General features: G+C 34.8%; 3 protein-coding genes across 6 annotated transcripts; 2 read left to right on the forward strand and 1 right to left on the reverse strand.

Annotated features, from left to right (window-relative positions):
* Positions 1 to 366: 366 nt before the first annotated feature.
* Positions 367 to 3,597, reverse strand: LOC149496440 (Galactose oxidase/kelch repeat superfamily protein). Its single transcript, XM_089721036.1, has 2 exons — positions 2,293 to 3,597; positions 367 to 929 (listed from the first exon to the last, which is right to left on the reverse strand). The coding sequence occupies exons 1-2, from the start codon at positions 3,261 to 3,263 to the stop codon at positions 638 to 640; spliced, it is 1,263 nt and encodes a 420-aa protein (XP_089577162.1). The 5' UTR covers positions 3,264 to 3,597; the 3' UTR covers positions 367 to 637.
* A 246-nt stretch (positions 3,598 to 3,843) lies between these two features.
* Positions 3,844 to 18,985, forward strand: XIJ (P-loop containing nucleoside triphosphate hydrolases superfamily protein). Of its 4 annotated transcripts, XM_089721031.1 has the most exons (32): positions 3,844 to 4,062; positions 4,478 to 4,637; positions 4,736 to 4,885; positions 5,104 to 5,564; positions 5,998 to 6,147; positions 6,230 to 6,341; positions 6,833 to 6,976; positions 7,076 to 7,219; positions 7,334 to 7,479; positions 7,571 to 7,727; positions 8,945 to 9,003; positions 9,421 to 9,580; positions 9,679 to 9,828; positions 10,047 to 10,180; positions 10,274 to 10,420; positions 10,530 to 10,631; positions 11,345 to 11,402; positions 11,485 to 11,586; positions 12,057 to 12,094; positions 12,251 to 12,377; positions 12,469 to 12,639; positions 12,807 to 12,938; positions 13,024 to 13,133; positions 13,257 to 13,317; positions 13,685 to 13,862; positions 14,096 to 14,301; positions 14,396 to 14,509; positions 15,992 to 16,090; positions 16,982 to 17,200; positions 17,847 to 17,986; positions 18,183 to 18,433; positions 18,689 to 18,985. In XM_089721031.1, exons 7-32 carry the CDS (start codon positions 6,842 to 6,844, stop codon positions 18,739 to 18,741), a joined length of 3,393 nt encoding a protein of 1,130 aa, XP_089577157.1. In that variant the 5' UTR covers positions 3,844 to 4,062; positions 4,478 to 4,637; positions 4,736 to 4,885; positions 5,104 to 5,564; positions 5,998 to 6,147; positions 6,230 to 6,341; positions 6,833 to 6,841; the 3' UTR covers positions 18,742 to 18,985. The 4 variants fall into 4 exon arrangements, with proteins under 4 accessions (XP_089577157.1, XP_089577159.1, XP_089577160.1 ...); XM_089721033.1 differs by lacking the exons at positions 3,844 to 4,062; positions 4,478 to 4,637; positions 4,736 to 4,885; ... (2 more) ...; positions 6,230 to 6,341; positions 6,833 to 6,976 and having other exon boundaries at positions 7,078 to 7,219; positions 7,294 to 7,479; XM_089721034.1 differs by lacking the exons at positions 3,844 to 4,062; positions 4,478 to 4,637; positions 4,736 to 4,885; ... (2 more) ...; positions 6,230 to 6,341; positions 6,833 to 6,976 and having other exon boundaries at positions 7,084 to 7,224.
* LOC149496442 (myosin-16-like) lies at positions 4,258 to 5,507 on the forward strand. The gene is made up of 6 exons (XM_089721343.1): positions 4,258 to 4,286; positions 4,478 to 4,637; positions 4,736 to 4,885; positions 4,989 to 5,008; positions 5,104 to 5,238; positions 5,333 to 5,507. The coding sequence occupies exons 1-6, from the start codon at positions 4,258 to 4,260 to the stop codon at positions 5,505 to 5,507; spliced, it is 669 nt and encodes a 222-aa protein (XP_089577469.1).
* Positions 18,986 to 20,547: the final 1,562 nt, after the last annotated feature.

The following is a 20,547-nucleotide window of genomic DNA, read 5'->3' on the forward strand; positions in this document are numbered from 1 at the left end:
TAATTAATAGCCAAATAATTGAATTGAATGCTTATCTTATAACATAAAAGGAGATTAGGGAGTAAATTCTAATCGCTTGTGTACTTGTGTTCTTTCCTGGTTTCCATATATATATATATATATATATATATATATATATATATATATATATATATATATATATATATTCACTTTCTTTTTTCATCTGTTCTAAAAATATAGTTCTATTCATCTATTTTCTATTTAATGTATAACCATATTCCCAATTAATATCCATTATTTAATATTACAAAGGAATATTTTGAGAAAAAAACTAAATAAAAAATATAATTCAACTATATTAATTAGTTTTCTTTTAATCTATGTGAAAGTCAAACTAGGCCTATATATATGGAACGGAGGGAGTACTTAATAGCCCATCCTTTTTCTATTCATTGAATTAATTACGGTATTTAAGTAACAGCTACAATATACTGAAGTTACATGTATTTAAAATGAACTAATCTTGTACATAGAAATGGCAGCACCAAGTCCTGATCAATCTGTACATTGACCTATATCATTTACTAAGGGGTAAGAACCAGAAGATCATGTAGCATACACAATTTATCACATAAATCGGGCAAATACTTAGGTACCAATTACAGCATGTACTTCTTTACAATCGAATGGTGCACATAACTGCTGTATTGAAATCCAGATCGCAATTAAATGGTGGCTTTGTCACGAGCGATCTCCATGTCTGCTTCCTAGGATGGTAGATTTGGATGAGAAGAGTTCCTGTCCTTTTCTGCGGTCTTGACCTTCGAGTTTCTGTTGAATCACCTCCTTTCATTATAGTCATTACAAGCAACTCCCCATCCAACACAGCAAAACCACTAGAGGAGTTGCAAGGAGCTTTTCTTGGTACTCTGGACTCTTTTTGCCAAGAATTTGAAATCATGTCATATCTGTAATGCAGGAAACACATCATTTGAGTTGTGGGTACAATCAATTGAACTTCCAGGAAGTAAGGCTTATAACCAGCAGAAAAGTTCCATAAAAGCTTGTACCAAGGAATCCTTTTGCAGAAGCATGCTTAATCAGTTTCAGATTTGCTTATTAAATGGCTCATATATGTTCACAGAATATGCACAAATAAAGTGAATGATAAGGAAGAAGCATGGATCTAATTGAGGAGTTGCATATCAGAAACCATACAGATAAGAACCTCCAAGAAATCAAATTCATAGTGTCATAAATCTCTGCATCAGCATCGTTCGTATTTTCTTTCATCAATAAGCAAGGTTTAAAGAATGCTTGTTGCACAATTGCAGATAACATAGAGCTTGAGAAAGAAGCGAGAACTCAAGACACAAGAAATTTAAAAGTTACGGGCAGGATTGTATATAAGAGTTACTCGGGACATTATGGAGTAATTGCTAGTCCTTATAGAATCTTACAAAGATGCTTATTCAACAAAATTAGACAGGATACTGGTCCTGTGTTTTATAATTTGTAGGACGCAGGGATATTTGTATCCTGAAGCCAACTTTAGATTGTATCTTGACATTTTGAATTTCAGATTTATCTTTTTTCCGCTTTTTAAAACTAAAATTATACCCTTTCCTCCCCAAAAAACCAACGATGAAAAAATGCCTTTCCCACTCCCTTACAAAAAAGAAGAATAAGAAGGAACCAATTCAGCCATATTTTGTTAACTTATAGTGGCACCAGTAACTGAAAGCACAGAGCTAATCAACACCTCTGAAGAGAGGAGAAGAAAGGTGGGTAACTCACATCAAAACCATATACATTATCAATTTGCATCAACACATAAGAAAGATATGAACCACCTTAAGATCGTATTGATAGCTCTCAACTTTCATCCTCCATAAGTGAAGAGGAATTTGATGAATAAAAATGAATCACATACACTGATACCTAGGAAATCAAAAGTTAGGAACTGTCTAGATATAAGAAGGCAATGAAACACGCACACTAGTCCACAAGCATACCATAACCATAATTATGCTGCACAAACAATATCACTGCCACCTAGAGTATGAACTCGAAATGTTACCATTACTTCCTGATAAAAATAACTGGATTGAATCCAATAACAGCATCAAATGTTAACAACAAATCTGGGACACATAAAAAAAAACCCACAATCCAGAGCACACACACAAATCAAACTCTAACTAGCCATGCTAATCACTGGTGATTACTTCAATATTATAATAATTAACTCCTGCCTCTTCCACTGAATAAAAATAAACAAATAAAACTTAAGGGTTCAGCACAGAGGTGAAAAAAACAGGGGGCACTCACCTGAAAATGTCATTATCATCGAGCATGAAAACACCAGGTCGGTCCATATCACAATCCTCAACCACAACAATCTTCCCAAGTCTTGCTCTCTCCCCTTCCCGCCACATATTCCCAACCTCTCTCCATTTGCCACCCCCATTCTTTTTCACATCCATGACCACAGCATCCTTATAATACTCATCCACAGGAAAGACTCCAGAAATTGTTCTGGACTCTCCATAGCCTCCCATCACCCAAAACTCCCTCTCCTCTCCACTCCCTACCAAAAATCCCACGCAACCTGCTCTATAACTGGGCAACCCATCCATTGCCACCCACTCATCCCTCCCAATGTCATACTTCTCCACCGAACTCATCCTACTTCCCGCTGCACCAAATAACGTATGCCTGGACCCACCACCGGCCACTATTATCTGTCCCAAATTAGGGATTGCAGCGGAAGCAAAGGAACCGCGAGCAGATAGCATTGGAGACAGTTGGTCCCACGAGGAATTGACGAAATTAAAACGGAAGGTGAAGGAAGAAGGAGAAGGGCGATCCATGGGGAAAGAGCGAGTGTCGAAAAGAGAACCGCCGAGAACATAGAGATTTGGGCCGAGAGAAATACAGGTAAAGTTACAGAGTCCATATACGTGAGGGTTACAAGGCATAAGTGGTAGAGGGCGCCAAGCGAGATTGTGCGGGTCAAAGAGGTAAGGAGACCGAATTGAAGGATCCTGAGGGAAGATACAAAGGAGATGACTGAGATGGCAGAGATGATAGCGGAGAGAAATTAGGGTTTTGGAGGAAAGGAAAGCGTACCATGACTTAGAAGTAGGTTTGACACGGGAATGATGAGAGTAAGGAACCATGGAGAGTATTTGTGCAGCGATGTCATTTGGAAGGCCAGGAATTAGAGTTAGAGATTCATCGATTTCCAGCAATAGCGGAGACGCTGTTGATGAAGATGAAGATGATGTAAATGGAGTCATTTTTAAAATTTTTCTTCAAATTGGATAAAATCTGAATTAATCAATTCAAGCCATATATACTATACTATACAAACGATTTGTACACTAGCGATCAAAGCTCAAAAAGAATTGACCAATTCAATTCATAAAATCTCTGAAAAGGAAAAGAAAGAGCCCTAAAGCTTTATAAATTCTCTATCTAACATATATAAAACGCTGATCTATCTTCTTGCTCGACATGGAAACCAAACCAAGCAATTATCCCTGCTCAGTTCATATTTATCTGGTTTCTGTTTGCTTATCGGGCAAGCTTCTTTGCACTTTCCATGTACGAGGGAAAGGGCGTGAGGCATTTTGGCTTTTCCTAGTGTTTAAGACGGTCACGGTAAAAGGACACGTGGAAGGTTCCGTTATTGTGTTCACCTTCGGGCAGAAGGGGAACTGTAGTGAATTTGTGATCTCGTCCACATATTGTTTGGACATGTGTAAATTTATCATTGGCCGCGATGAATTTCAGTACGAGGACTTGAGTCCATCTAATCAATTACATAACTTTTATGGAATATATACCCACTTTTTAAATGTAATATGAGAAGTTTCTATATTTATTTTTCCATAGCTTATTGTTATGCTTAAGTTCTTGGGATTATCAAAATCTTGATGCTGAAGCAAAGATTACTTGCTCCATCCTCTTGTGAGTTATATAATTATATTTCAATTTTGGCAAACATGGAGCTGTTATTCAAACTAATTTTGTGCAGTCAAAACCACTTCTTGAAGCATTGGGCAATGCAAAGACTGTCAGGAATAACAACTCTAAGTGAGAAACTACCTTGCTATGCATTGTCTTTTTCATTCTTTTCTCTTCAGCTTTGTATTTTGTATGCCACTTTGCCACAGTTCAATTTGAAAATAGTTTATAATTCATTTCCATGCAAAATAATAGCATATCCTTTTTAGTATCTTACTGAATTAACTGAATTTGTGGTCTTAAAGATGATTAGGAATTTAAAGGATGGGTTTGGATGCAGAAGCACTAAAACGGTTTCATTACTGGAACCTTTCATATTTTCAGGCTTGCTAGTTAGGTCACAAGTTAGTTACTAAAGAAAATGAATCCAGAAATAGTATCTTTCTTTTTTTCTTTATGGAAAATTTCCTACTGTGAACCATTGTTTTTGCTCATTTATAGTTTTCAGTCTAGCTACTTAATGTTCTTGACTATATTGTCACAGCCGCTTTGGGAAATTTTTTGAAATTCAATTTGATGAGCACGGAAGAATATCAAGAGCTGCCATCAGAACATATCTTCTTGAGAGATCCAGAGTTTGTCAAGTTTCAGATCCTGAGCGTAACTATCACTGTTTTTACCTTTTATGTGCTGCACCACTGGAGGTATATCTTATCTAGATATCCCTTTTCATTTCCTGTATATTCCCTGGTTAAGCACTTTAGTCACTTCGCTACAGCTAATAGATTTTGAGTCATAGCAGGAGATTGAGAAGTATAAGCTGGGAAATCCCAAGTCATTTCATTATCTTAATCAATCCAATTGCTACGAACTGGTTGGTGTTGATGCTGTCCATGACTATCTTGCCACCAGGAGAGCTATGAATATTGTTGGAATAAGTGAGAAAGAACAGGTCTGGCCTTTTTAGACCAGGATATCGGTGCTTGACATGTCTTGAATGTTGCTGGGTGGCTCTCTTTTCTTTTTTATACATTCCTTTTTTTCTTGATGGATAGGCATATATGTACTTTCTTGCGTTAGTACAAGTTATCCCAAAAATAGAAAGAAGAAATTGGTTCCAAAGCCTTAAAACAGTATGGAATTAAGTTTTTCTCTCCTTATCTCTTTCAGGAAGATATTTTTCAGAGCTGTTGCTGCTATCCTTCATCTTGGAAATATTGATTTTGAAAAGGAGGAAGATGTTGATTCATCAGTAGTAAAAGATGGTCCAATTTCATCTCCAAATGACAGCAGAGCTTCTCATGTGTGACCAGAAGCTTGAGGGTTTCACTGTTAGATATTCCTGTTTGTTTACCAGTGGTGGTGGTGGTATTATTAACAAGTCTTACACTTATTTCAGGTGTGATCCTGATTCATTGGAAGATGCAATATGTAAACAGGAAATGATAACCCCAGAAGATGTTATCAAGGGAAGTCTTGATCCTGTTGGTGCAGCAATAAATAGGGATGGTTTAGCTAAGACTATATATTTTTTTAAGATGCTAATTTCTGGATTGGAGTTTCAGGTTTCGTAATGTAATATCATATAACTGTGCTTCCATATTGTTCTAAGGATTGAGTTTATTGTTCAGGTTGGTGAATAAGATTACTGTCTCCATCGAGCAATATCCTAATTCAAAATGTTTGATTGGCTTTGAAAGCTTTAGAACTAATATAAGTTTCAACATCAAACGATTAATACTCCATTGAGTTTTCAGCTACATGTGACTCTAAGCACCTAATGTAAGGCCTATATACTAATAAATGATGGCCCTTTCCACCTTGGTTGTATTTTATTAATTTTAACGTTAAATATATTTTATTAATATGTAAAAATTATATATTTTTTTCTTTAATTAATGAGCTGTTTGTATCAGTAATATTTTAAAAAAATAAATTAAACATTAATAAAATTAATTTTTTGATTTTTAATGATTGTGATTATTTTATACCTTACATTGTATTATACTAATTTAATTAACAGAAAACCACCAAAATCTTCATTACTATTGTTCTACAATGCAGAGTTCGTATGAACCGCCAAAAACGATTGAAGAAACAGACCACGAGATGGCGAAATCGAAGGTTGCTCACACCATGTCAACTCCACAAACCAAAGGACACGAACACAATTTCTTACCGAAGAAACAAAAGAAGAAAAAAAAGGAGAAACAGGTTTGCATTTGCTTCACCGGAGAGGATTTAGTTTGCCTTCCCCTTCCCTTCAATTCTTTAATTTTCCTTCCATTCCTGGCAGCGATTTCTGTAAGTTCGGTTTAGCATTGGAGGCAGAATCATCCTTCTCTCTATCTGCTTGCTTGTTTTGCTGATAGGACTCCATTTTGATGATTGTTGGGTGAATTAGAGTGGTAGGTAATTTTGAATTTTGATTATATACTCCTATGAAAACATTTGGATTAAAGTTGTTGAATGATTTTTTTTTTTTTTTTTTTTTTTTTTTTTTTTTTTTTTTTTTATGGATTAAGAATCAGTAGCCTACCTGGTAAGGTTACCAGTTTCACGCATTGTTGGATGAACCGCAATGATAGAATTTAGGATACGACTTAAGCATTTTATGAAAAGATAACTTAATTTCTTCTATGAAAATAGGGATAGGAATGAGGGAATTATTGGTTAACAATCTATATATATAGGGTAATAGTTGTCCTTTTTTTCTTGCTAACGAGTAATAGCGATTCCTTTTAATGTTGGCCATTGAACTGAAGAAAGCAAAAGACAGATTGTGTCATGGGGAGGAGAATAAATAATGATATAAGGATCATACATGAAGATGTTTATCTTTTGCAGTTAATAGTTTTATATTTTCATTGAGGCTTTTGAAGACTAATAATAGTATAAGTTTCAATTGATGAAGGGGTTTCCAATGAACATAGACGTTGGCTCCCATGTTTGGGTTGGAGATCCTGAAGTAGCATGGTTGGATGGAATTGTTTGTAACATTAAAGGAGATGACGCTGAGATTGAAACTGGTGATGGAAAAATTGTGAGTGGGTTAAAGTTTTTTCTTTCCATCTATCTTATAGCCTTTTGGATTTAATTTTCTTCAGTCATACATTGCTTATGCTACTTTTATATTAAGCAGATCGTTGCAAATTTGTCAAAAATATATCCAAGAGATGTGGAAGCTCCTGAAGGCGGGGTTGATGACATGACTAAGCTGCAATATTTGCATGAGCCTGGAGTTTTGCACAATTTGGCAACCAGATATGCAACTAAAGAAATTTATGTAAGGTTAACATCACTTTCAATTTTGCATTTATTGATGTTCCCATAGTGAGATAAGACAATTAATTACTGCAGCTAAGGGCGGCTCTGTTATAATATTTTGACATCTGGGCAGACTTATACTGGAAACATTCTTATTGCTGTCAACCCGTTCGAAGCATTCCCGCATTTATATGATGATAGCATGATGGAGCGATACAAGGGAGCACCATTAGGAGCACTAAGCCCTCATGTTTTTGCAATTGCTGATGTTGCATATAGGTGATCATTTGTTTGTTGTGCATACACTTATTCTAGGTCTCTTTACAGATTATACTAGTCTACTAAATTGCTTACATCTGATTTTAAGCAGGGAAATGATTAATGAGGGCAAAAGCATCTCAATTCTAGTCAGTGGTGAAAGTGGGGCTGGTAAAACTGAAACTACTAAAATGCTTATGCGCTACCTTGCAAATTTGGGTGGCCATAAAGCTGCTGAAGGGCGGACGGTTGAACAACAAGTTCTAGAAGTAAGTTGGAAGATTTATGTGTGGTTTAGAGTAGCTAATGCATTTTACTCTTTTTTGGGGCTTAAATTTATGGAGATTATGCTTTATATAGGTCAAACCAATAAGTTATACTTTCATGGTACAGTTTTTTACGCTTGAAGTTTACAAACCAGCTTGACGTTTATAATCCAGTCTGCATTTAATTAAGATGCTTAAGTGTGTGGCATGCACAGAACTTTTTGAAGCAGTAAACTTTCAATTTGATTAGCTATGAGCATAAACAGAGTACACAAATAGCCATCTGAGTCTAATACAGCAAAGGGAAATTAGCTACGGTTTGCTTCTAGTATAAGTTGCGAGGTGTGTTGCAGCAGTTATTAATGTTCTATCCAGATACACACAATGGTAGAACTATTGGTTTGTCCCCTAGACCCTAGTCCTGGTCTTTGTTGATAAGTCAAAAACATCAAACAAAATTGTGAACAAATCAGCAGGAAATTTGTTAATGAAAATAATTTACTAGAGGAATCGCCCAAAGATGTGCATTCTTCTTGGAGCATGACCTTTCTGATGGATAACACACGATAATTGGGTAAAGGTTTGAACTATTTGGAACTTGGTTAACGTGATATGTTAAATGGTTGAATAGAGCTAGCCATGAACTTCTGGTGCTCTAATTTGTCAAGTTCAGTTGGCTTGAAGTTATAGTGCAACATCTTGTCTATAATCAGATTCCCTGTGTCGATATTGATGGTAACATTCTATGCTGCTTTAGAAAGGAACAGAGCATAACCAGACTTCGCGGCACATTTGGTGTAATCTAAGCTATCCTTTCCATCCTAAAGCAAATGCAGGAAGCAGATTAACAGGGACAATATCTTAGCAAATGATTTGTGGATATAAAATGCAAGATGATGTACCTTGGGTTTCTTAAATGATGTTTTGAATCTTCTTGTCAATAAGCTATTTGAAGCTCACATTGAAGGATCGTAAAAATTAAAATTCACTTGAACTTTTGTCCACCTTTAAATTTTGAAATATAATATGTGATTTGTGGTACTATATCTGCTTTCTTAATACCTACTATGACTGGATCTTAGCCTCCATTATTCACTTTCGTAATAAAAATTGACGTTGAAGCAAAGGCTACTTTTAGCTGCCCCAACCTTTTGTGAGTTACATAATTGTATTTTAATTTTGGCAAACATGGAGCTTTTATTCAAACTAATTTTATGCAGTCAAATCCAGTTCTTGAAGCATTTGGCAACGCAAAGACTGTTAGGAATAACAACTCTAGGTGAGAAACTATCTTACTTTTCTTGTCTTTTTCATTCTTTTCTCTTCAGCTCTGTATTCTGTCTGTCACTTTGCCACAGTTCAATTTTGACAATAGTTTATATTTCATTTACATGTAATATAATAGCATATCCTTTTTAATATGTTACTGAATTAACTGAATTTGTGGACTTAAAAGATGACTGGAAATTTAAAGAATGGGTTTGGATGCAGAAGCACTAAAATGGTTTCATCACTGCAACCTTTTATATTTTCAGGCTTGCTAGTTAGTTCACAAGTTAGTTACGAAAGAAAATGAATCCAGAAATAGTATCTTTCTTTTTTTCTTTATGGAAAATTTCCTACTGTGAACCATATTTTTTTTCTCATTTATAATTGACAGTCTAGCTACTTAATGTTTTTGACTATATTGTCACAGCCGCTTTGGGAAATTTGTTGAAATTCAATTTGATGAGCATGGAAGAATATCAGGAGCTGCCATCAGAACATATCTTCTTGAGAGATCCAGAGTTTGTCAAGTTTCAGATCCTGAGCGTAACTATCACTGTTTTTACCTTTTATGTGCTGCACCACTGGAGGTATATCTTATCTAGATATCCCTTTTCATTTCCTGTATATTCCCTGGTTAAGCACTTTAGTCACTTCGCTACAGCTAATAGATTTTGAGTCATAGCAGGAGATTGAGAAGTATAAGCTGGGAAATCCCAAGTCATTTCATTATCTTAATCAATCCAATTGCTACGAACTGGTTGGTGTTGATGATGCCCATGACTATCTCGCCACTAGGAGAGCTATGAATATTGTTGGAATAAGTGAGAAAGAACAGGTCTGGCCTTTTTAGATCAGGGTATCTGTGCCTGACATGTGTTGAATATTGCCGTGTGGTTCTCTTTTCTTTTTCATATATTTTTTTTTTCTTGAGGGATAAGGTATATATGTACTTTCTTGTTTTAGTAGAACTTATCTGAAAAATAGAAGGAAGAAATTGGTTTCAAAGTCTTAAAACAGTATGGGATTAATTTTTTCTCTCCTTATCTCTTTCAGGAAGCTATTTTCAGAGTTGTTGCTGCTATTCTTCATCTTGGAAATATTGATTTTGAAAAGGAGGAGGATGTTGATTCATCGGTAGTAAAAGATGAGTCCAAATTTCATCTACAAATGACAGCAGAGCTTCTAATGTGTGACTAGAACCTTGATGGTTTCACTGTTACATATTCGTGTTTGTTTATCAGTGGTGGTGGTATTATGAACAATTCTTATACTTATTTCAGGTGTGATCCTAATTCATTGGAAGATGCAATATGTAAACGGGTAATGATAACCCCAGAAGATGTTATCAAGAAAAGTCTTGATCCTGTTGGTGCAGCAATAAATAGGGATGGTTTAGCTAAGACAATATATTCTCGGTTGTTTGATTGGTAAGATGCTAATTTCTGGATTGTAGTTTCGGGTTTTGTCATGTAATATCATATAATTGTGTTTCCATAATATTCATTATTCTTTCTAAGGATTGAATTTATTGTTCAGGTTGGTGGATAAGATTAATGTCTCCATTGGGCAAGATCCTAATTCAAAATGTTTGATTGGAGTTCTTGATATTTATGGCTTTGAAAGCTTCACAACTAACAGGTAATGTTTGCTTAAACATACAAGCCACCAATGCACAGCAACCTAACTATAACCTACACTTCATATAATAAATACATATAACTTAATGTGCAGACATGAATACTAGGCTAACTAATTCACATTTTATTTAACAAAGATTTGGGTTTCTATTTTTGGTGAAGAGGGAAATGATCTTGGTACACCACTATCCTAACTTGTGGCATGGTTTAGAGGTCTTATTGATAACATGCATATGTTGCTTCATTGAAAATCTGAACACCATAATGCAAGTCCGTAGTATGATCTTTTAGTTTTAGCCCAAAACACTGTAATCCGTGAAGATTTTAGAGTCTTGCAAATATGGCTCCATTTTTATCATACAAGTGAAGCAACAGAAGAATCTTCCTAAAATGCATTAATAAGTTTCTTAGAATAAAAGCGTACCTCTTACTTGATTTTCTATCTGAAGTTAATACATACAAAACCATTTTGGTTGATTATCCTGAATTACAATTCAGTAGGATGGTAGTGAATCAGAATTTATGGAATCTCAATCTTCTTTCTTGTTCAATTTTTAATGGAATGTCATGGGCCTGCCCTTCTAAACTAATCTACCATGGGATCCCAAGATACCACGATGGCCAGTTATTGACATAATGAACTAATAGTTAGTTTTAACTCTTTTTTTGTCTACATGTTGCTTCTAACTTGATTAAATTTATCATTCTGGACAGTTTTGAACAGTTCTGCATTAATTTGACAAATGAAAAGCTGCAACAACATTTCAACCAGGTATGAGGTTAGTCATTTTTGACTACTTTGGAAATGTTGATGTCTATCCTTGTATAATCTGAATTGCTATGGTGTTATGCAGCATGTGTTCAAGATGGATCAACAAGAGTACGTAAAAGAGGAAATTGATTGGAGCTACATAGATTTTGTTGATAATCAAGATGTTCTGGACCTTATTGAGAAGGTTTCCACACTTTATTCTTTTCCACTCTATTTTGCAGTTCTAATTTTTAAGTTGTGAACTTATCTGTCCTTTCACTTTTCTGGCTTTTCTTTCCAATGTTGTTAAACAACTTAGTCTAGAGACGAGGTAGGTGGCACCAACATGGGAACACTATAATATGTTGCTGTCAAATTACACATTTTTCTAGGCAATATATTCTGCAATATTTGGACCATCTTTATGTTTCTGTGTTTATCTTTCTAGATCATCAAAACATACAGAGCTAAGCTTCAGAAAGAAAAATGCAATGTGAACTTCAATGCCTTTTGTTCTAATATGGATGTATAAATCATTTATTGTAACCGTGTGATGATGCATCCTCTGTATTCTTCTGATTGTATTTTATGATTGTATTGTTTAGTCAACAATTCGTTTTTAATGGATGAACTGCTGAATTGGCTTTCATGCGCTGATCTCTAGTTTTCTTGCAGAAAACAGGTGGTATCATTGCCCTGCTTGACGAGGCATGGTATGATGATGTTTCTCTGTCCTTAGACTGTGGTATTAAAGGGATTTGAGTTTAGGGCATTTGAATTGTCTGACATTCTCCTTTCAGAAGGTGTTTCCTTTAAAGGACTGGTGGGTTTTGTTATTAACTGCATGTGTGAACATTTCTTCTATGCAGTATGTTCCCAAAATCAACTCACGAGACATTTGCACAGAAGCTTTATCAGACTTTCAAAGATCATAAGCGGTTCATCAAGCCTAAATTGGCTCGGTCAGAATTTACCATTGTTCATTATGCAGGAGAGGTGAGCTATTGTTCCTGTATTTGTTGTATCATTTATTGTTTACATTTCTCTATACCTCTGCATTTATATATTATCATTTCATGCATTTCAGGTTCAATATCAGTCTGAACAATTTTTAGACAAAAACAAAGACTATGTTGTTCCTGAACATCAGGATTTGTTGAGTGCTTCCAAATGTTCTTTTGTATCGGGCCTCTTTCAGCCAATCTCTGAGGAGACTAGCAAACCATCAAAGTTCTCATCTATCGGTTCCCGCTTTAAGGTATCTTCTTTGTCATCATTTCTTTTGCACCCTTGGCCATTTAGTACTGTAAACTTGCATTAGAAGGTAATTTATGTGTGGGACTAGCCTTTTTATTTTACATTTGCAATTCAATGTGGAAGCACTCTGAAAATATGAAACTTGATGTTATCATCTAAATTATGCAGCAACAACTGCAACAGTTGATGGATATACTAAATTCTACAGAACCCCACTACATTAGATGTGTGAAGCCAAATAATACTTTAGAACCTGTTGTATTTGACAGCATCAGCGTCATGCAACAACTACGTTGTGGTGTGAGTAAAATTTGGAATTTTACTAAATGCTCATTTGCCAATGAATTAGTTCTTTTTGGCATTTATGGTATTGTTGTTTTTGTAGGGAGTTCTAGAGGCAATCAGAATTAAATGTTCTGGATTCCCTACTAAAAGGAGCTTCTCTGATTTTGTAGACCGCTTTGGAGTGCTTGCGCCTGAGATTTGTCGGGGGAAGTAAGTGTTACTCTACATTCTAAGCTGAATGTAAATAATTTTCATATTTTTACTTGGCCAACTTCAAGGTTCTGCTGACACCTTCTCATTCAACACTTCTGAAATTATTTTTTCTATGACCAGCTATGAAGAGAGGGTAGCATGCAAATGGATTTTGGAAAAGATGGAGGTCACGGGTTATCAGGTAGCATTAGAGCCATTATAATCCAGTTATACGTGTCACTGGAAATTACAATATCCATATATACATGCAGGCATCAGTCCTGTTATCAGTATTAATCTGTATTTCTTATGCTGAATTCAGAACTTCGATTGTTATTGTTATGTCATTTCACAACAGAGTCTCTCTTACTATCATTTGTGTTCCTCTCCTTGTTCCTCATTTTCTCTGTTCTTTTAATAAATGTCTTCGTTTATCAAAATCTGGAGAGAGAGAGAGAGAGAGATTCAAATGCCTACAAAAAGACATCTACTTTTGATTTGTTATTTATCATTTTTCATCATCTTTATCCTGCCTATATATTTGTTACAATCTATGGATGGCTTTGCAGTTGGGGAAAACAAAGGTTTTCCTAAGAGCAGGTCAGATGGCTGAATTAGATGCGCATAGAGCAAGAGTACTTCGCAACTCAGCAACAGTTATCCAGAGGCATGCTAAAACTCGTGCTACTCGTAAAAATTATGTTCTTATGCGGCAGGCTTCAATTCATATACAATCTCGATGGAGAGGTGAGCCCATGGGCAATAAATGAAGACCTTTTATTGAAATATGCTTGGTAAAAAATTTGTTGAGGTGCAGCTGAATTTCTCAGCTGATAAATGTTTCAAGAATTTGATCCTTTCCATGGTCACTGGGTCAAATTGGGCCCCTTTTTTTAAGATATGCATTTTTGTTCTGGGGGCTTAAATCATCTGGTCATCCTAATCTTCATATTTTCACATTGGTATTACTGTTATTCCAGGAAAACTTGGTCGCCAACAGTACAAGAACATGAGACAAGAGGCAGCTGCCATCCAAATTCAGAAGAATTTGCGTAGACAGTGTGCCAGAAGGTCATATAAGGAGGTTAGGTCCTCTGCAGTTATCTTGCAAGCAGGTTTAAGGGCAATGGCTGCACGTGGTGAATTCAGATTCAGAGAGCAAACTAATGCAGCAACTTCCATCCAGGTTAATGCGTGGCTGATTTTTGTCCATTGCAATGGCATATCTAGTTGTTCTCCTCCCGTCAGATTGATCATTACTGAAAAAGGATATTTTGCAGGCCAATTGGCGCTCTCATTCTGCTGTTTCATACTATAAGAAGCTTAAGGCAACATCATTTGCTTCACAAAGTAGTTGGAAAACTGCTGGCGGAGAGCCTACATATGTAGATATGGTAGGTCTAAATTTGCGATCTAAGTTTTTAGCAGCTGATCCATATTTCATCACCTGTTATCTTGGGTTTTGGTAGGGCTGGACACAGCTAGGTAAAACAGACTGAAACTGAACTGGTTCGGTTCAGTTTCAAGTTTAATAGAAAGAAACCAAAAAATTTTTTGGTTTGGTTCTGTTTTTATTAAGTCCAAATCTGCCAAAAATGGCTAAAACTGAACGGTTTGGTTTGGTTTGGTTTTCGTCTTAAAAAATTTTGCTTTATTCAGTTTGCACTGACCGAATACCCATCCCTAGTGTACCCCTTGCAAACTATCCAGTATAATGGTTATAATTGTAGTACTTATCGAAACACTCGCCATTTCTAGTTTTCTTCTATATATTTATTATTTAGTGAGGCTTGTAAAATACCTATTTCATATACACTTGGATCAGAATTTATTCATCTTAAAAATAGCTAAAAACTGAACCAAATGGTTTGGTTCGGTTTTCATCTCAAAAATTTTTGCTTTATTCAGTTTGCACTGACAGAACACACATCCCTAGTGTACCCGTTGCAAACTATCCAGTATAATGGTTATGCTTTTAGCACTTGCGAAACACTCACCCTTCCTTTTCTACATATTTATTTAATAAATGCTTGTAAAACACCTTTTCATATATACTTAGATCGGAGTTACTCCAAGTCTAAACATAACCTTTTAGATTATCTGCCTCTTGCTTCTGATACACAGTCAGCTTCTCATGTTTACAGCCCCAAATTTTCCAAAAACTACAATTATATTTGAAAAGAATTAAGACCGTTCCATTGTATGTGTGCTCTAGTAATAGTAATTTTGATATTTTTCACCAATTTATGACCCATTTGTGAGGTTGTGTCTTGATATGTATGTAGAGTTTCGGGTTGCTGGTTGGTTTTGATTGGAATGGAAGTAGGATTTTTCTTTGGAGAAAAAAAAATATGGGACTCCATTTTTCACAGCATTGAGAAGTACATTTATTAAAGTGAAATTGGACAGGTTGATGGAAGAGGACCCAACTGATAGACTGACAGTGATACCTTCCATTTACTCATTTCATCAACCAAATTCTAATCCATCCTTCTTTTGCTTTCCACCCTCCCTTTCTCTCAACAAAGTATGCTGTTGGGTTTTGAATTATTGGGTCTTTCATTCTTATTATTTTATCTTTTAACTTCTAGTAGTCTATATAATACTTTATTTCAATGTTCTGTTCCTTTCAATTTGGCAATTATTCTAGTAAGCTATCATTTTGATGTTGTATTTAGTACCTAAATTCATTACTTAATTAGTGTATAAGTTGAATTATACTAATTAAGGTCTTGAGACTAGCTTTTGGAGGCAAGTCTCCTAAAGAAATTAACACATGATTACTAAGCCATCAAACCTCAACTTCTTCGAAATATATTCTTCATTTTCATTGGCCTCTGTTGTATGAGCTAATTTGCATTTTGGATTCTCTTCAGGATGCAGGAGAAAGTGGCTCTCTCCTTGAAAGAAATGATCAACTTGAAAGACAAGTGGAGGAACTCACATGTCATTTGCAATCAGAAAAACAATTGAGGGTGAGACATATTAATGCTGCATGAATCAATATTTTTCATTTCATATTATAGAAGATGTCCTAACCTGCAACTTTGACTTTTCTCCTAGAATGCAAGGGTAGTGTGGACCAAGGTCGTCGAATGGCTTTTTTAACTAGAGGTGGACGATCCACAAAATTGAATTGTAAAATCGCAAGCCATAAAATAGTCTTTAAAAAATTACATGTATACATTAAAAAAAAATCATATACAATATTTACAATGCAAATGAATTTTAAATTTAAAAAAAAAGTATAAAATTAAAATCGTTTTATTTTATATTTAGTATTTCTTTAATTAAGATAATTTTTATGGGAATAACTTCAATTAAAATTACATCAAAACATAAATAATCGTTGATACTATTTAATTATAATTAAGTAAATATTTTTTAGAGAAAATAGTTAAGTAAATTTTAAGATTAAAGGTTAATAGATAGCATGGTTTCAAAGTAAATAATGATAATAATTTTGAATACATCAAAAAGTAATATTGGAAATTTTAAACATCAAAAAAGATAAATCCTAAAATTGTAAGATTTTATAATATAAACTCATTGATTTTATTATTAAAAATGAGATTTTAATCCGTTTCTAGTTAATTCAGAGTTTATATACATCTTTAACTCATTGATGTGCTCATAACTCGTAAAATCTATAAAAGCACAGGAGTTAACTCGCTTTTTTAACAACAATGGTTCGGACAACTGTTTTGCCATTGTCTGATGGGTCAGTCTGCTTGGATGATGACCCATTGCTGAACGTCAACTGGGATGAAATAGAAATAGCCCTACTGAATTCAAAGGAACTGCCTTGATAATGTGTACGCATCAGAAAAAAGGCCTCTAACTGGTCTTCAAAATCATACATACAGATTGAATTGGAAGAAACAAAAGGGCGAGAGATAAAGACATTGCTGCATTCCCTAAAAAATTTGCAAAACCAAGTTGATGAAACAAATACAATTCTTCTCCAGGAGCGGGAGGAGCGGGAGGCTGCACATAAAGAAAATGGAGCACGTCCTCTTACCACGGAAGCCTTGGTACTCGATGATGATGATGGGACTCTCGGTCCAGATATGCAGAACCTGAAGGTAATGATGATATAACCTATCCTGTCAAGACATTCCATATCAATCTTCACACATTACCGTTTTTAAGTATGCATTAAAAAATGCCAAGTAAATATAACGTATAAATTTGTAGCTAAAATGGTCCCTTCCAAATTAAGAGCAGGTCTAAACATTGCTTGATCTTGGATAAAGTAATATGATCCTCAGACTTAAAAGCCTTTGAGGAGAAAAAATCGGTTCTAAAAATAGTTATTTAACTGGCAGAAAAAGGTTAAGAAATTTGATCTTTAAGTGGGGGGATAAAGAAAGAAAGAAATGCTAAAATATTATAGTGACTTTCCCTTTTAGACATCATGATCTATAGATTACTTGTAGAACGGTTTAAATTTTATTCTTTCCTTTATAGCAACCAATACAGGCAGATATTACGAGCAACAACACAATATCAGTTTTTGTTACATGAGCAGTTGTCTGAATGTATCCCAGTAGAGATGCAAATATAATGGGAATCTTTCTTTTTTTAATTATTACTTATAAGTTAAGGCCCATTTCATATTCTTTCTCTTAATATATTTGTGTTGACATTTCTCATTTCATTGTTAAATAGTACTCATAGTATTGTGTTTCCTGAACTCAAAAATATAGGGCTCATTTTTATGTTCCACAGGCATTACTTAGGGCAGAAAAACAAAGAGCTGATGATTCTGAAAGGAGATGTGCTGAAGCCGTGGAATTAAGTGAAAAAAGACGTAAGAAATTAGAAGAAACTGAAAGAAGGGTTCACCAACTTCAAGATTCTATGAACAGGTAGTAATCATGTGGAAAACGTAAATATTAATATGACCTTTGATTCCAAATTTTCAAGTTTTATTTTGCACATTTAATACAACCAACCGTCCATAGTTCATCTGGGTATCTGCAGTAATACATCTACATGAATCATGACAGTTTGTAAAATAATCTCATGTTTAACTAATACTAGACTTGATCTAGTGTGGCTCAGGATGTTAAATTCCATGGCAGACCAATTTTCAGAGCTGAAAATGATCTTGCAAACTTCATCAAATTCAACTTCAACTTCAGGATCCATTGCTATAAATGTCCGTGTTGATGTTGCTTCTGATACCTCTGACAATGAATCAGACTTCTCTTTTCAACATCCCACTTCATCTTCACCCTCAGATGAATTCTCTGCCCCCGATGATTCTACTTTCCAGTTGATAGTTCAGGATCTTTCACAAACAGAAAATTCAGGTTAGTCTTTCTCAATGTAAACTGTATTTACAGTTAATAATCTGTAACTAAAAACATGCTAGGAACTTCTGTCTCTATATTATCTATTTCGGGAAAACGATCGCATGATTCAGCAATTCATTCCCTATTGTAACAATCTTGCTTACTCCATAGATAAGAAGAATTATACAATTCAAAGTGTTTTCAGTTTTGCTCAAACAGAGTGCCGATTGTGATCAAGTGTTATATCTCTCTCTTTGTGGTTGCATTATGCAGGTTCTGGGAAGTCGAAAGGTGATAAAAAGGGGGCATTTGATGACTTCTTCTGATGTAACCTATTGTTGTTTCTTTCCTTCTAGCTTAGATGTTAACACGAGACGGGCTTGTCGGCAAATAGAGTAGGCACCAAAAAAAATATTCTCCAAGGATTATCTAGATCGATTAGTCTGGTAATCCTGGTAAAAGGTAAAAATGAAAAAAAGAATTAATTCTAGCAACTGTAAATTCATTGCCAGTTCACTAACATCTAGTGTAATCTTAACAAGCGCTGGAAATGCAAGAACTATAGTATCATACGGGTCTCTCAGTAATTATCTTTTTTTTTTTTTTTTTCTTTTTCCTACATATTCTGCTCAACTACAAAAATGCAAAGAGGATTTGCATCCTTTTGTATCCTCTCTTATTCCGTTTAGGTACTTAGATAAAAGTGAATACTCAATCACTAAATTACTAATCCGATCATTTTTTTAGAAATAATTCTTTTATGTGAAATGCAATTTAACACTCAAGTGCTTAAATATCCTCACGTGAAGCAATATAGAATCTGATAAAAGGGGTAAATTACATGTGATTTCTTTGACCAAGAGGTCACTTAAATAGCTTAAAATTGGCTTGTAAGGTGAACAATACATGATCTCATGTAACTATATTAGGTTTAGTATACCAATCCCACCTTTCTACTCAACTTCATTTTGAATTTTTACGGTTTCCCTGTATCTAATTAATTTGCGATTGATAAGGAATGATTATAAGAAAAAAAAAAATTGATTGTGGGTTTCCTCCTTTTTGTATGGTTTCTTGGTGCTGAAAACATGCTTTCAAAATTCAAATCCAAGCTTTCACTCCCATCTTTCAATTTTACTGAGCCATTCTTTAGAGTTAGTGGGCTTTTTCTTGCCCATGTGTTCAGAGGCGGACTCCTGACCAACCCTACACAGGTTAACCTCTTCCTTTCTTGTTAAACAAATTAAAACCCACCTCAATTTAATTATATAAAAATTAATACAATAGATCTTTGCAATTATAACCCATTTCATATTAATCAGAGCAGTCCTTTCATTTTAAAAATTTGCAGATAATAACAATAATAATAATTTGTAATATTACTTATGTCTCCTACTTATTGGTAAGTGAACCTTTTTCTGTAATGGTATATATGTTATTTATTGTCTATCATGGGATTAGATCCTATCAACAACAAGACATCCTTGGCATACACATTGACATAACCTTAGTTCTCTTTGTCTTGAAAAGTTACTTGACATGTAAACGTTAAATGCTACAAGCTAACACATCCATTAGATCTCCCCTACATTTGGCAAAAAGGAACAACACTCTCAAACTAAGTTTCTATATTACATTGGCTAAGCAATATCCATTTATAGTACCCGCACTGCCGCACATTTGCAGGTGAGTAAACACTTGATGATATTTTCACTTTCTATACCCTTCTTCTTTCATCGCTCATCTTTTCCATCAACCAAATCCATTTCAACCCCTTCTTTCTTTGTTTTTTCATCTTTTTAGGTTTTCTTGAACCCAAATTGTGAAGTGTTATTAGCTATGGAGAGAACTTGCTTGGGCAGTGAAGATGACAATTCTTCCTCAAGTGGGTTTTTATGGCCTCAAAGAAACTACACTTGTAGTTTTTGCAAAAGACAATTCAACTCAGCTCAAGCTCTTGGTGGTCATATGAATGTTCATAGAAGAGACAGAGCTATGTTGATACAATTACCTTCATGGGTTTTTGACTGTCCAAACCCTAACCCTAATTTTCCTTCTTCAGCATCTTTGTCTTCTTCAACAGCAACTTCATCTCCTTCACATAATAATGATAATAATAACAAAAAAATGTT

This window comes from Jatropha curcas, chromosome 5 (assembly GCF_041381405.1).
Source record: "Jatropha curcas cultivar XTBG-Jc1 chromosome 5, XTBG_Jcur_1.0, whole genome shotgun sequence".
Lineage (NCBI taxonomy): Eukaryota > Viridiplantae > Streptophyta > Magnoliopsida > Malpighiales > Euphorbiaceae > Jatropha > Jatropha curcas.

Coding starts and splice junctions, on each gene's coding strand:
- LOC149496440 (XM_089721036.1), bottom strand. CDS start 3,263: ATGACTCCATTTACATCATCTTCATCTTCATCAACAGCGTCTCCGCTA. Junction 930..2,292: donor GATGATAATGACATTTTCAG/GTGAGTGCCCCC, acceptor CCTGCATTACAG/ATATGACATGATTTCAAATT.
- LOC149496442 (XM_089721343.1), top strand. CDS start 4,258: ATGGGTTTGGATGCAGAAGCACTAAAACG. Junction 5,009..5,103: donor GCATATATGTACTTTCTTGC/GTTAGTACAAGT, acceptor TATCTCTTTCAG/GAAGATATTTTTCAGAGCTG. Junction 5,239..5,332: donor GACAGCAGAGCTTCTCATGT/GTGACCAGAAGC, acceptor CACTTATTTCAG/GTGTGATCCTGATTCATTGG.
- XIJ (XM_089721031.1), top strand. CDS start 6,842: ATGAAGGGGTTTCCAATGAACATAGACGTTGGCTCCCATGTTTGGGTT. Junction 12,378..12,468: donor TTGTTCATTATGCAGGAGAG/GTGAGCTATTGT, acceptor CATGCATTTCAG/GTTCAATATCAGTCTGAACA. Junction 12,640..12,806: donor CTATCGGTTCCCGCTTTAAG/GTATCTTCTTTG, acceptor TAAATTATGCAG/CAACAACTGCAACAGTTGAT.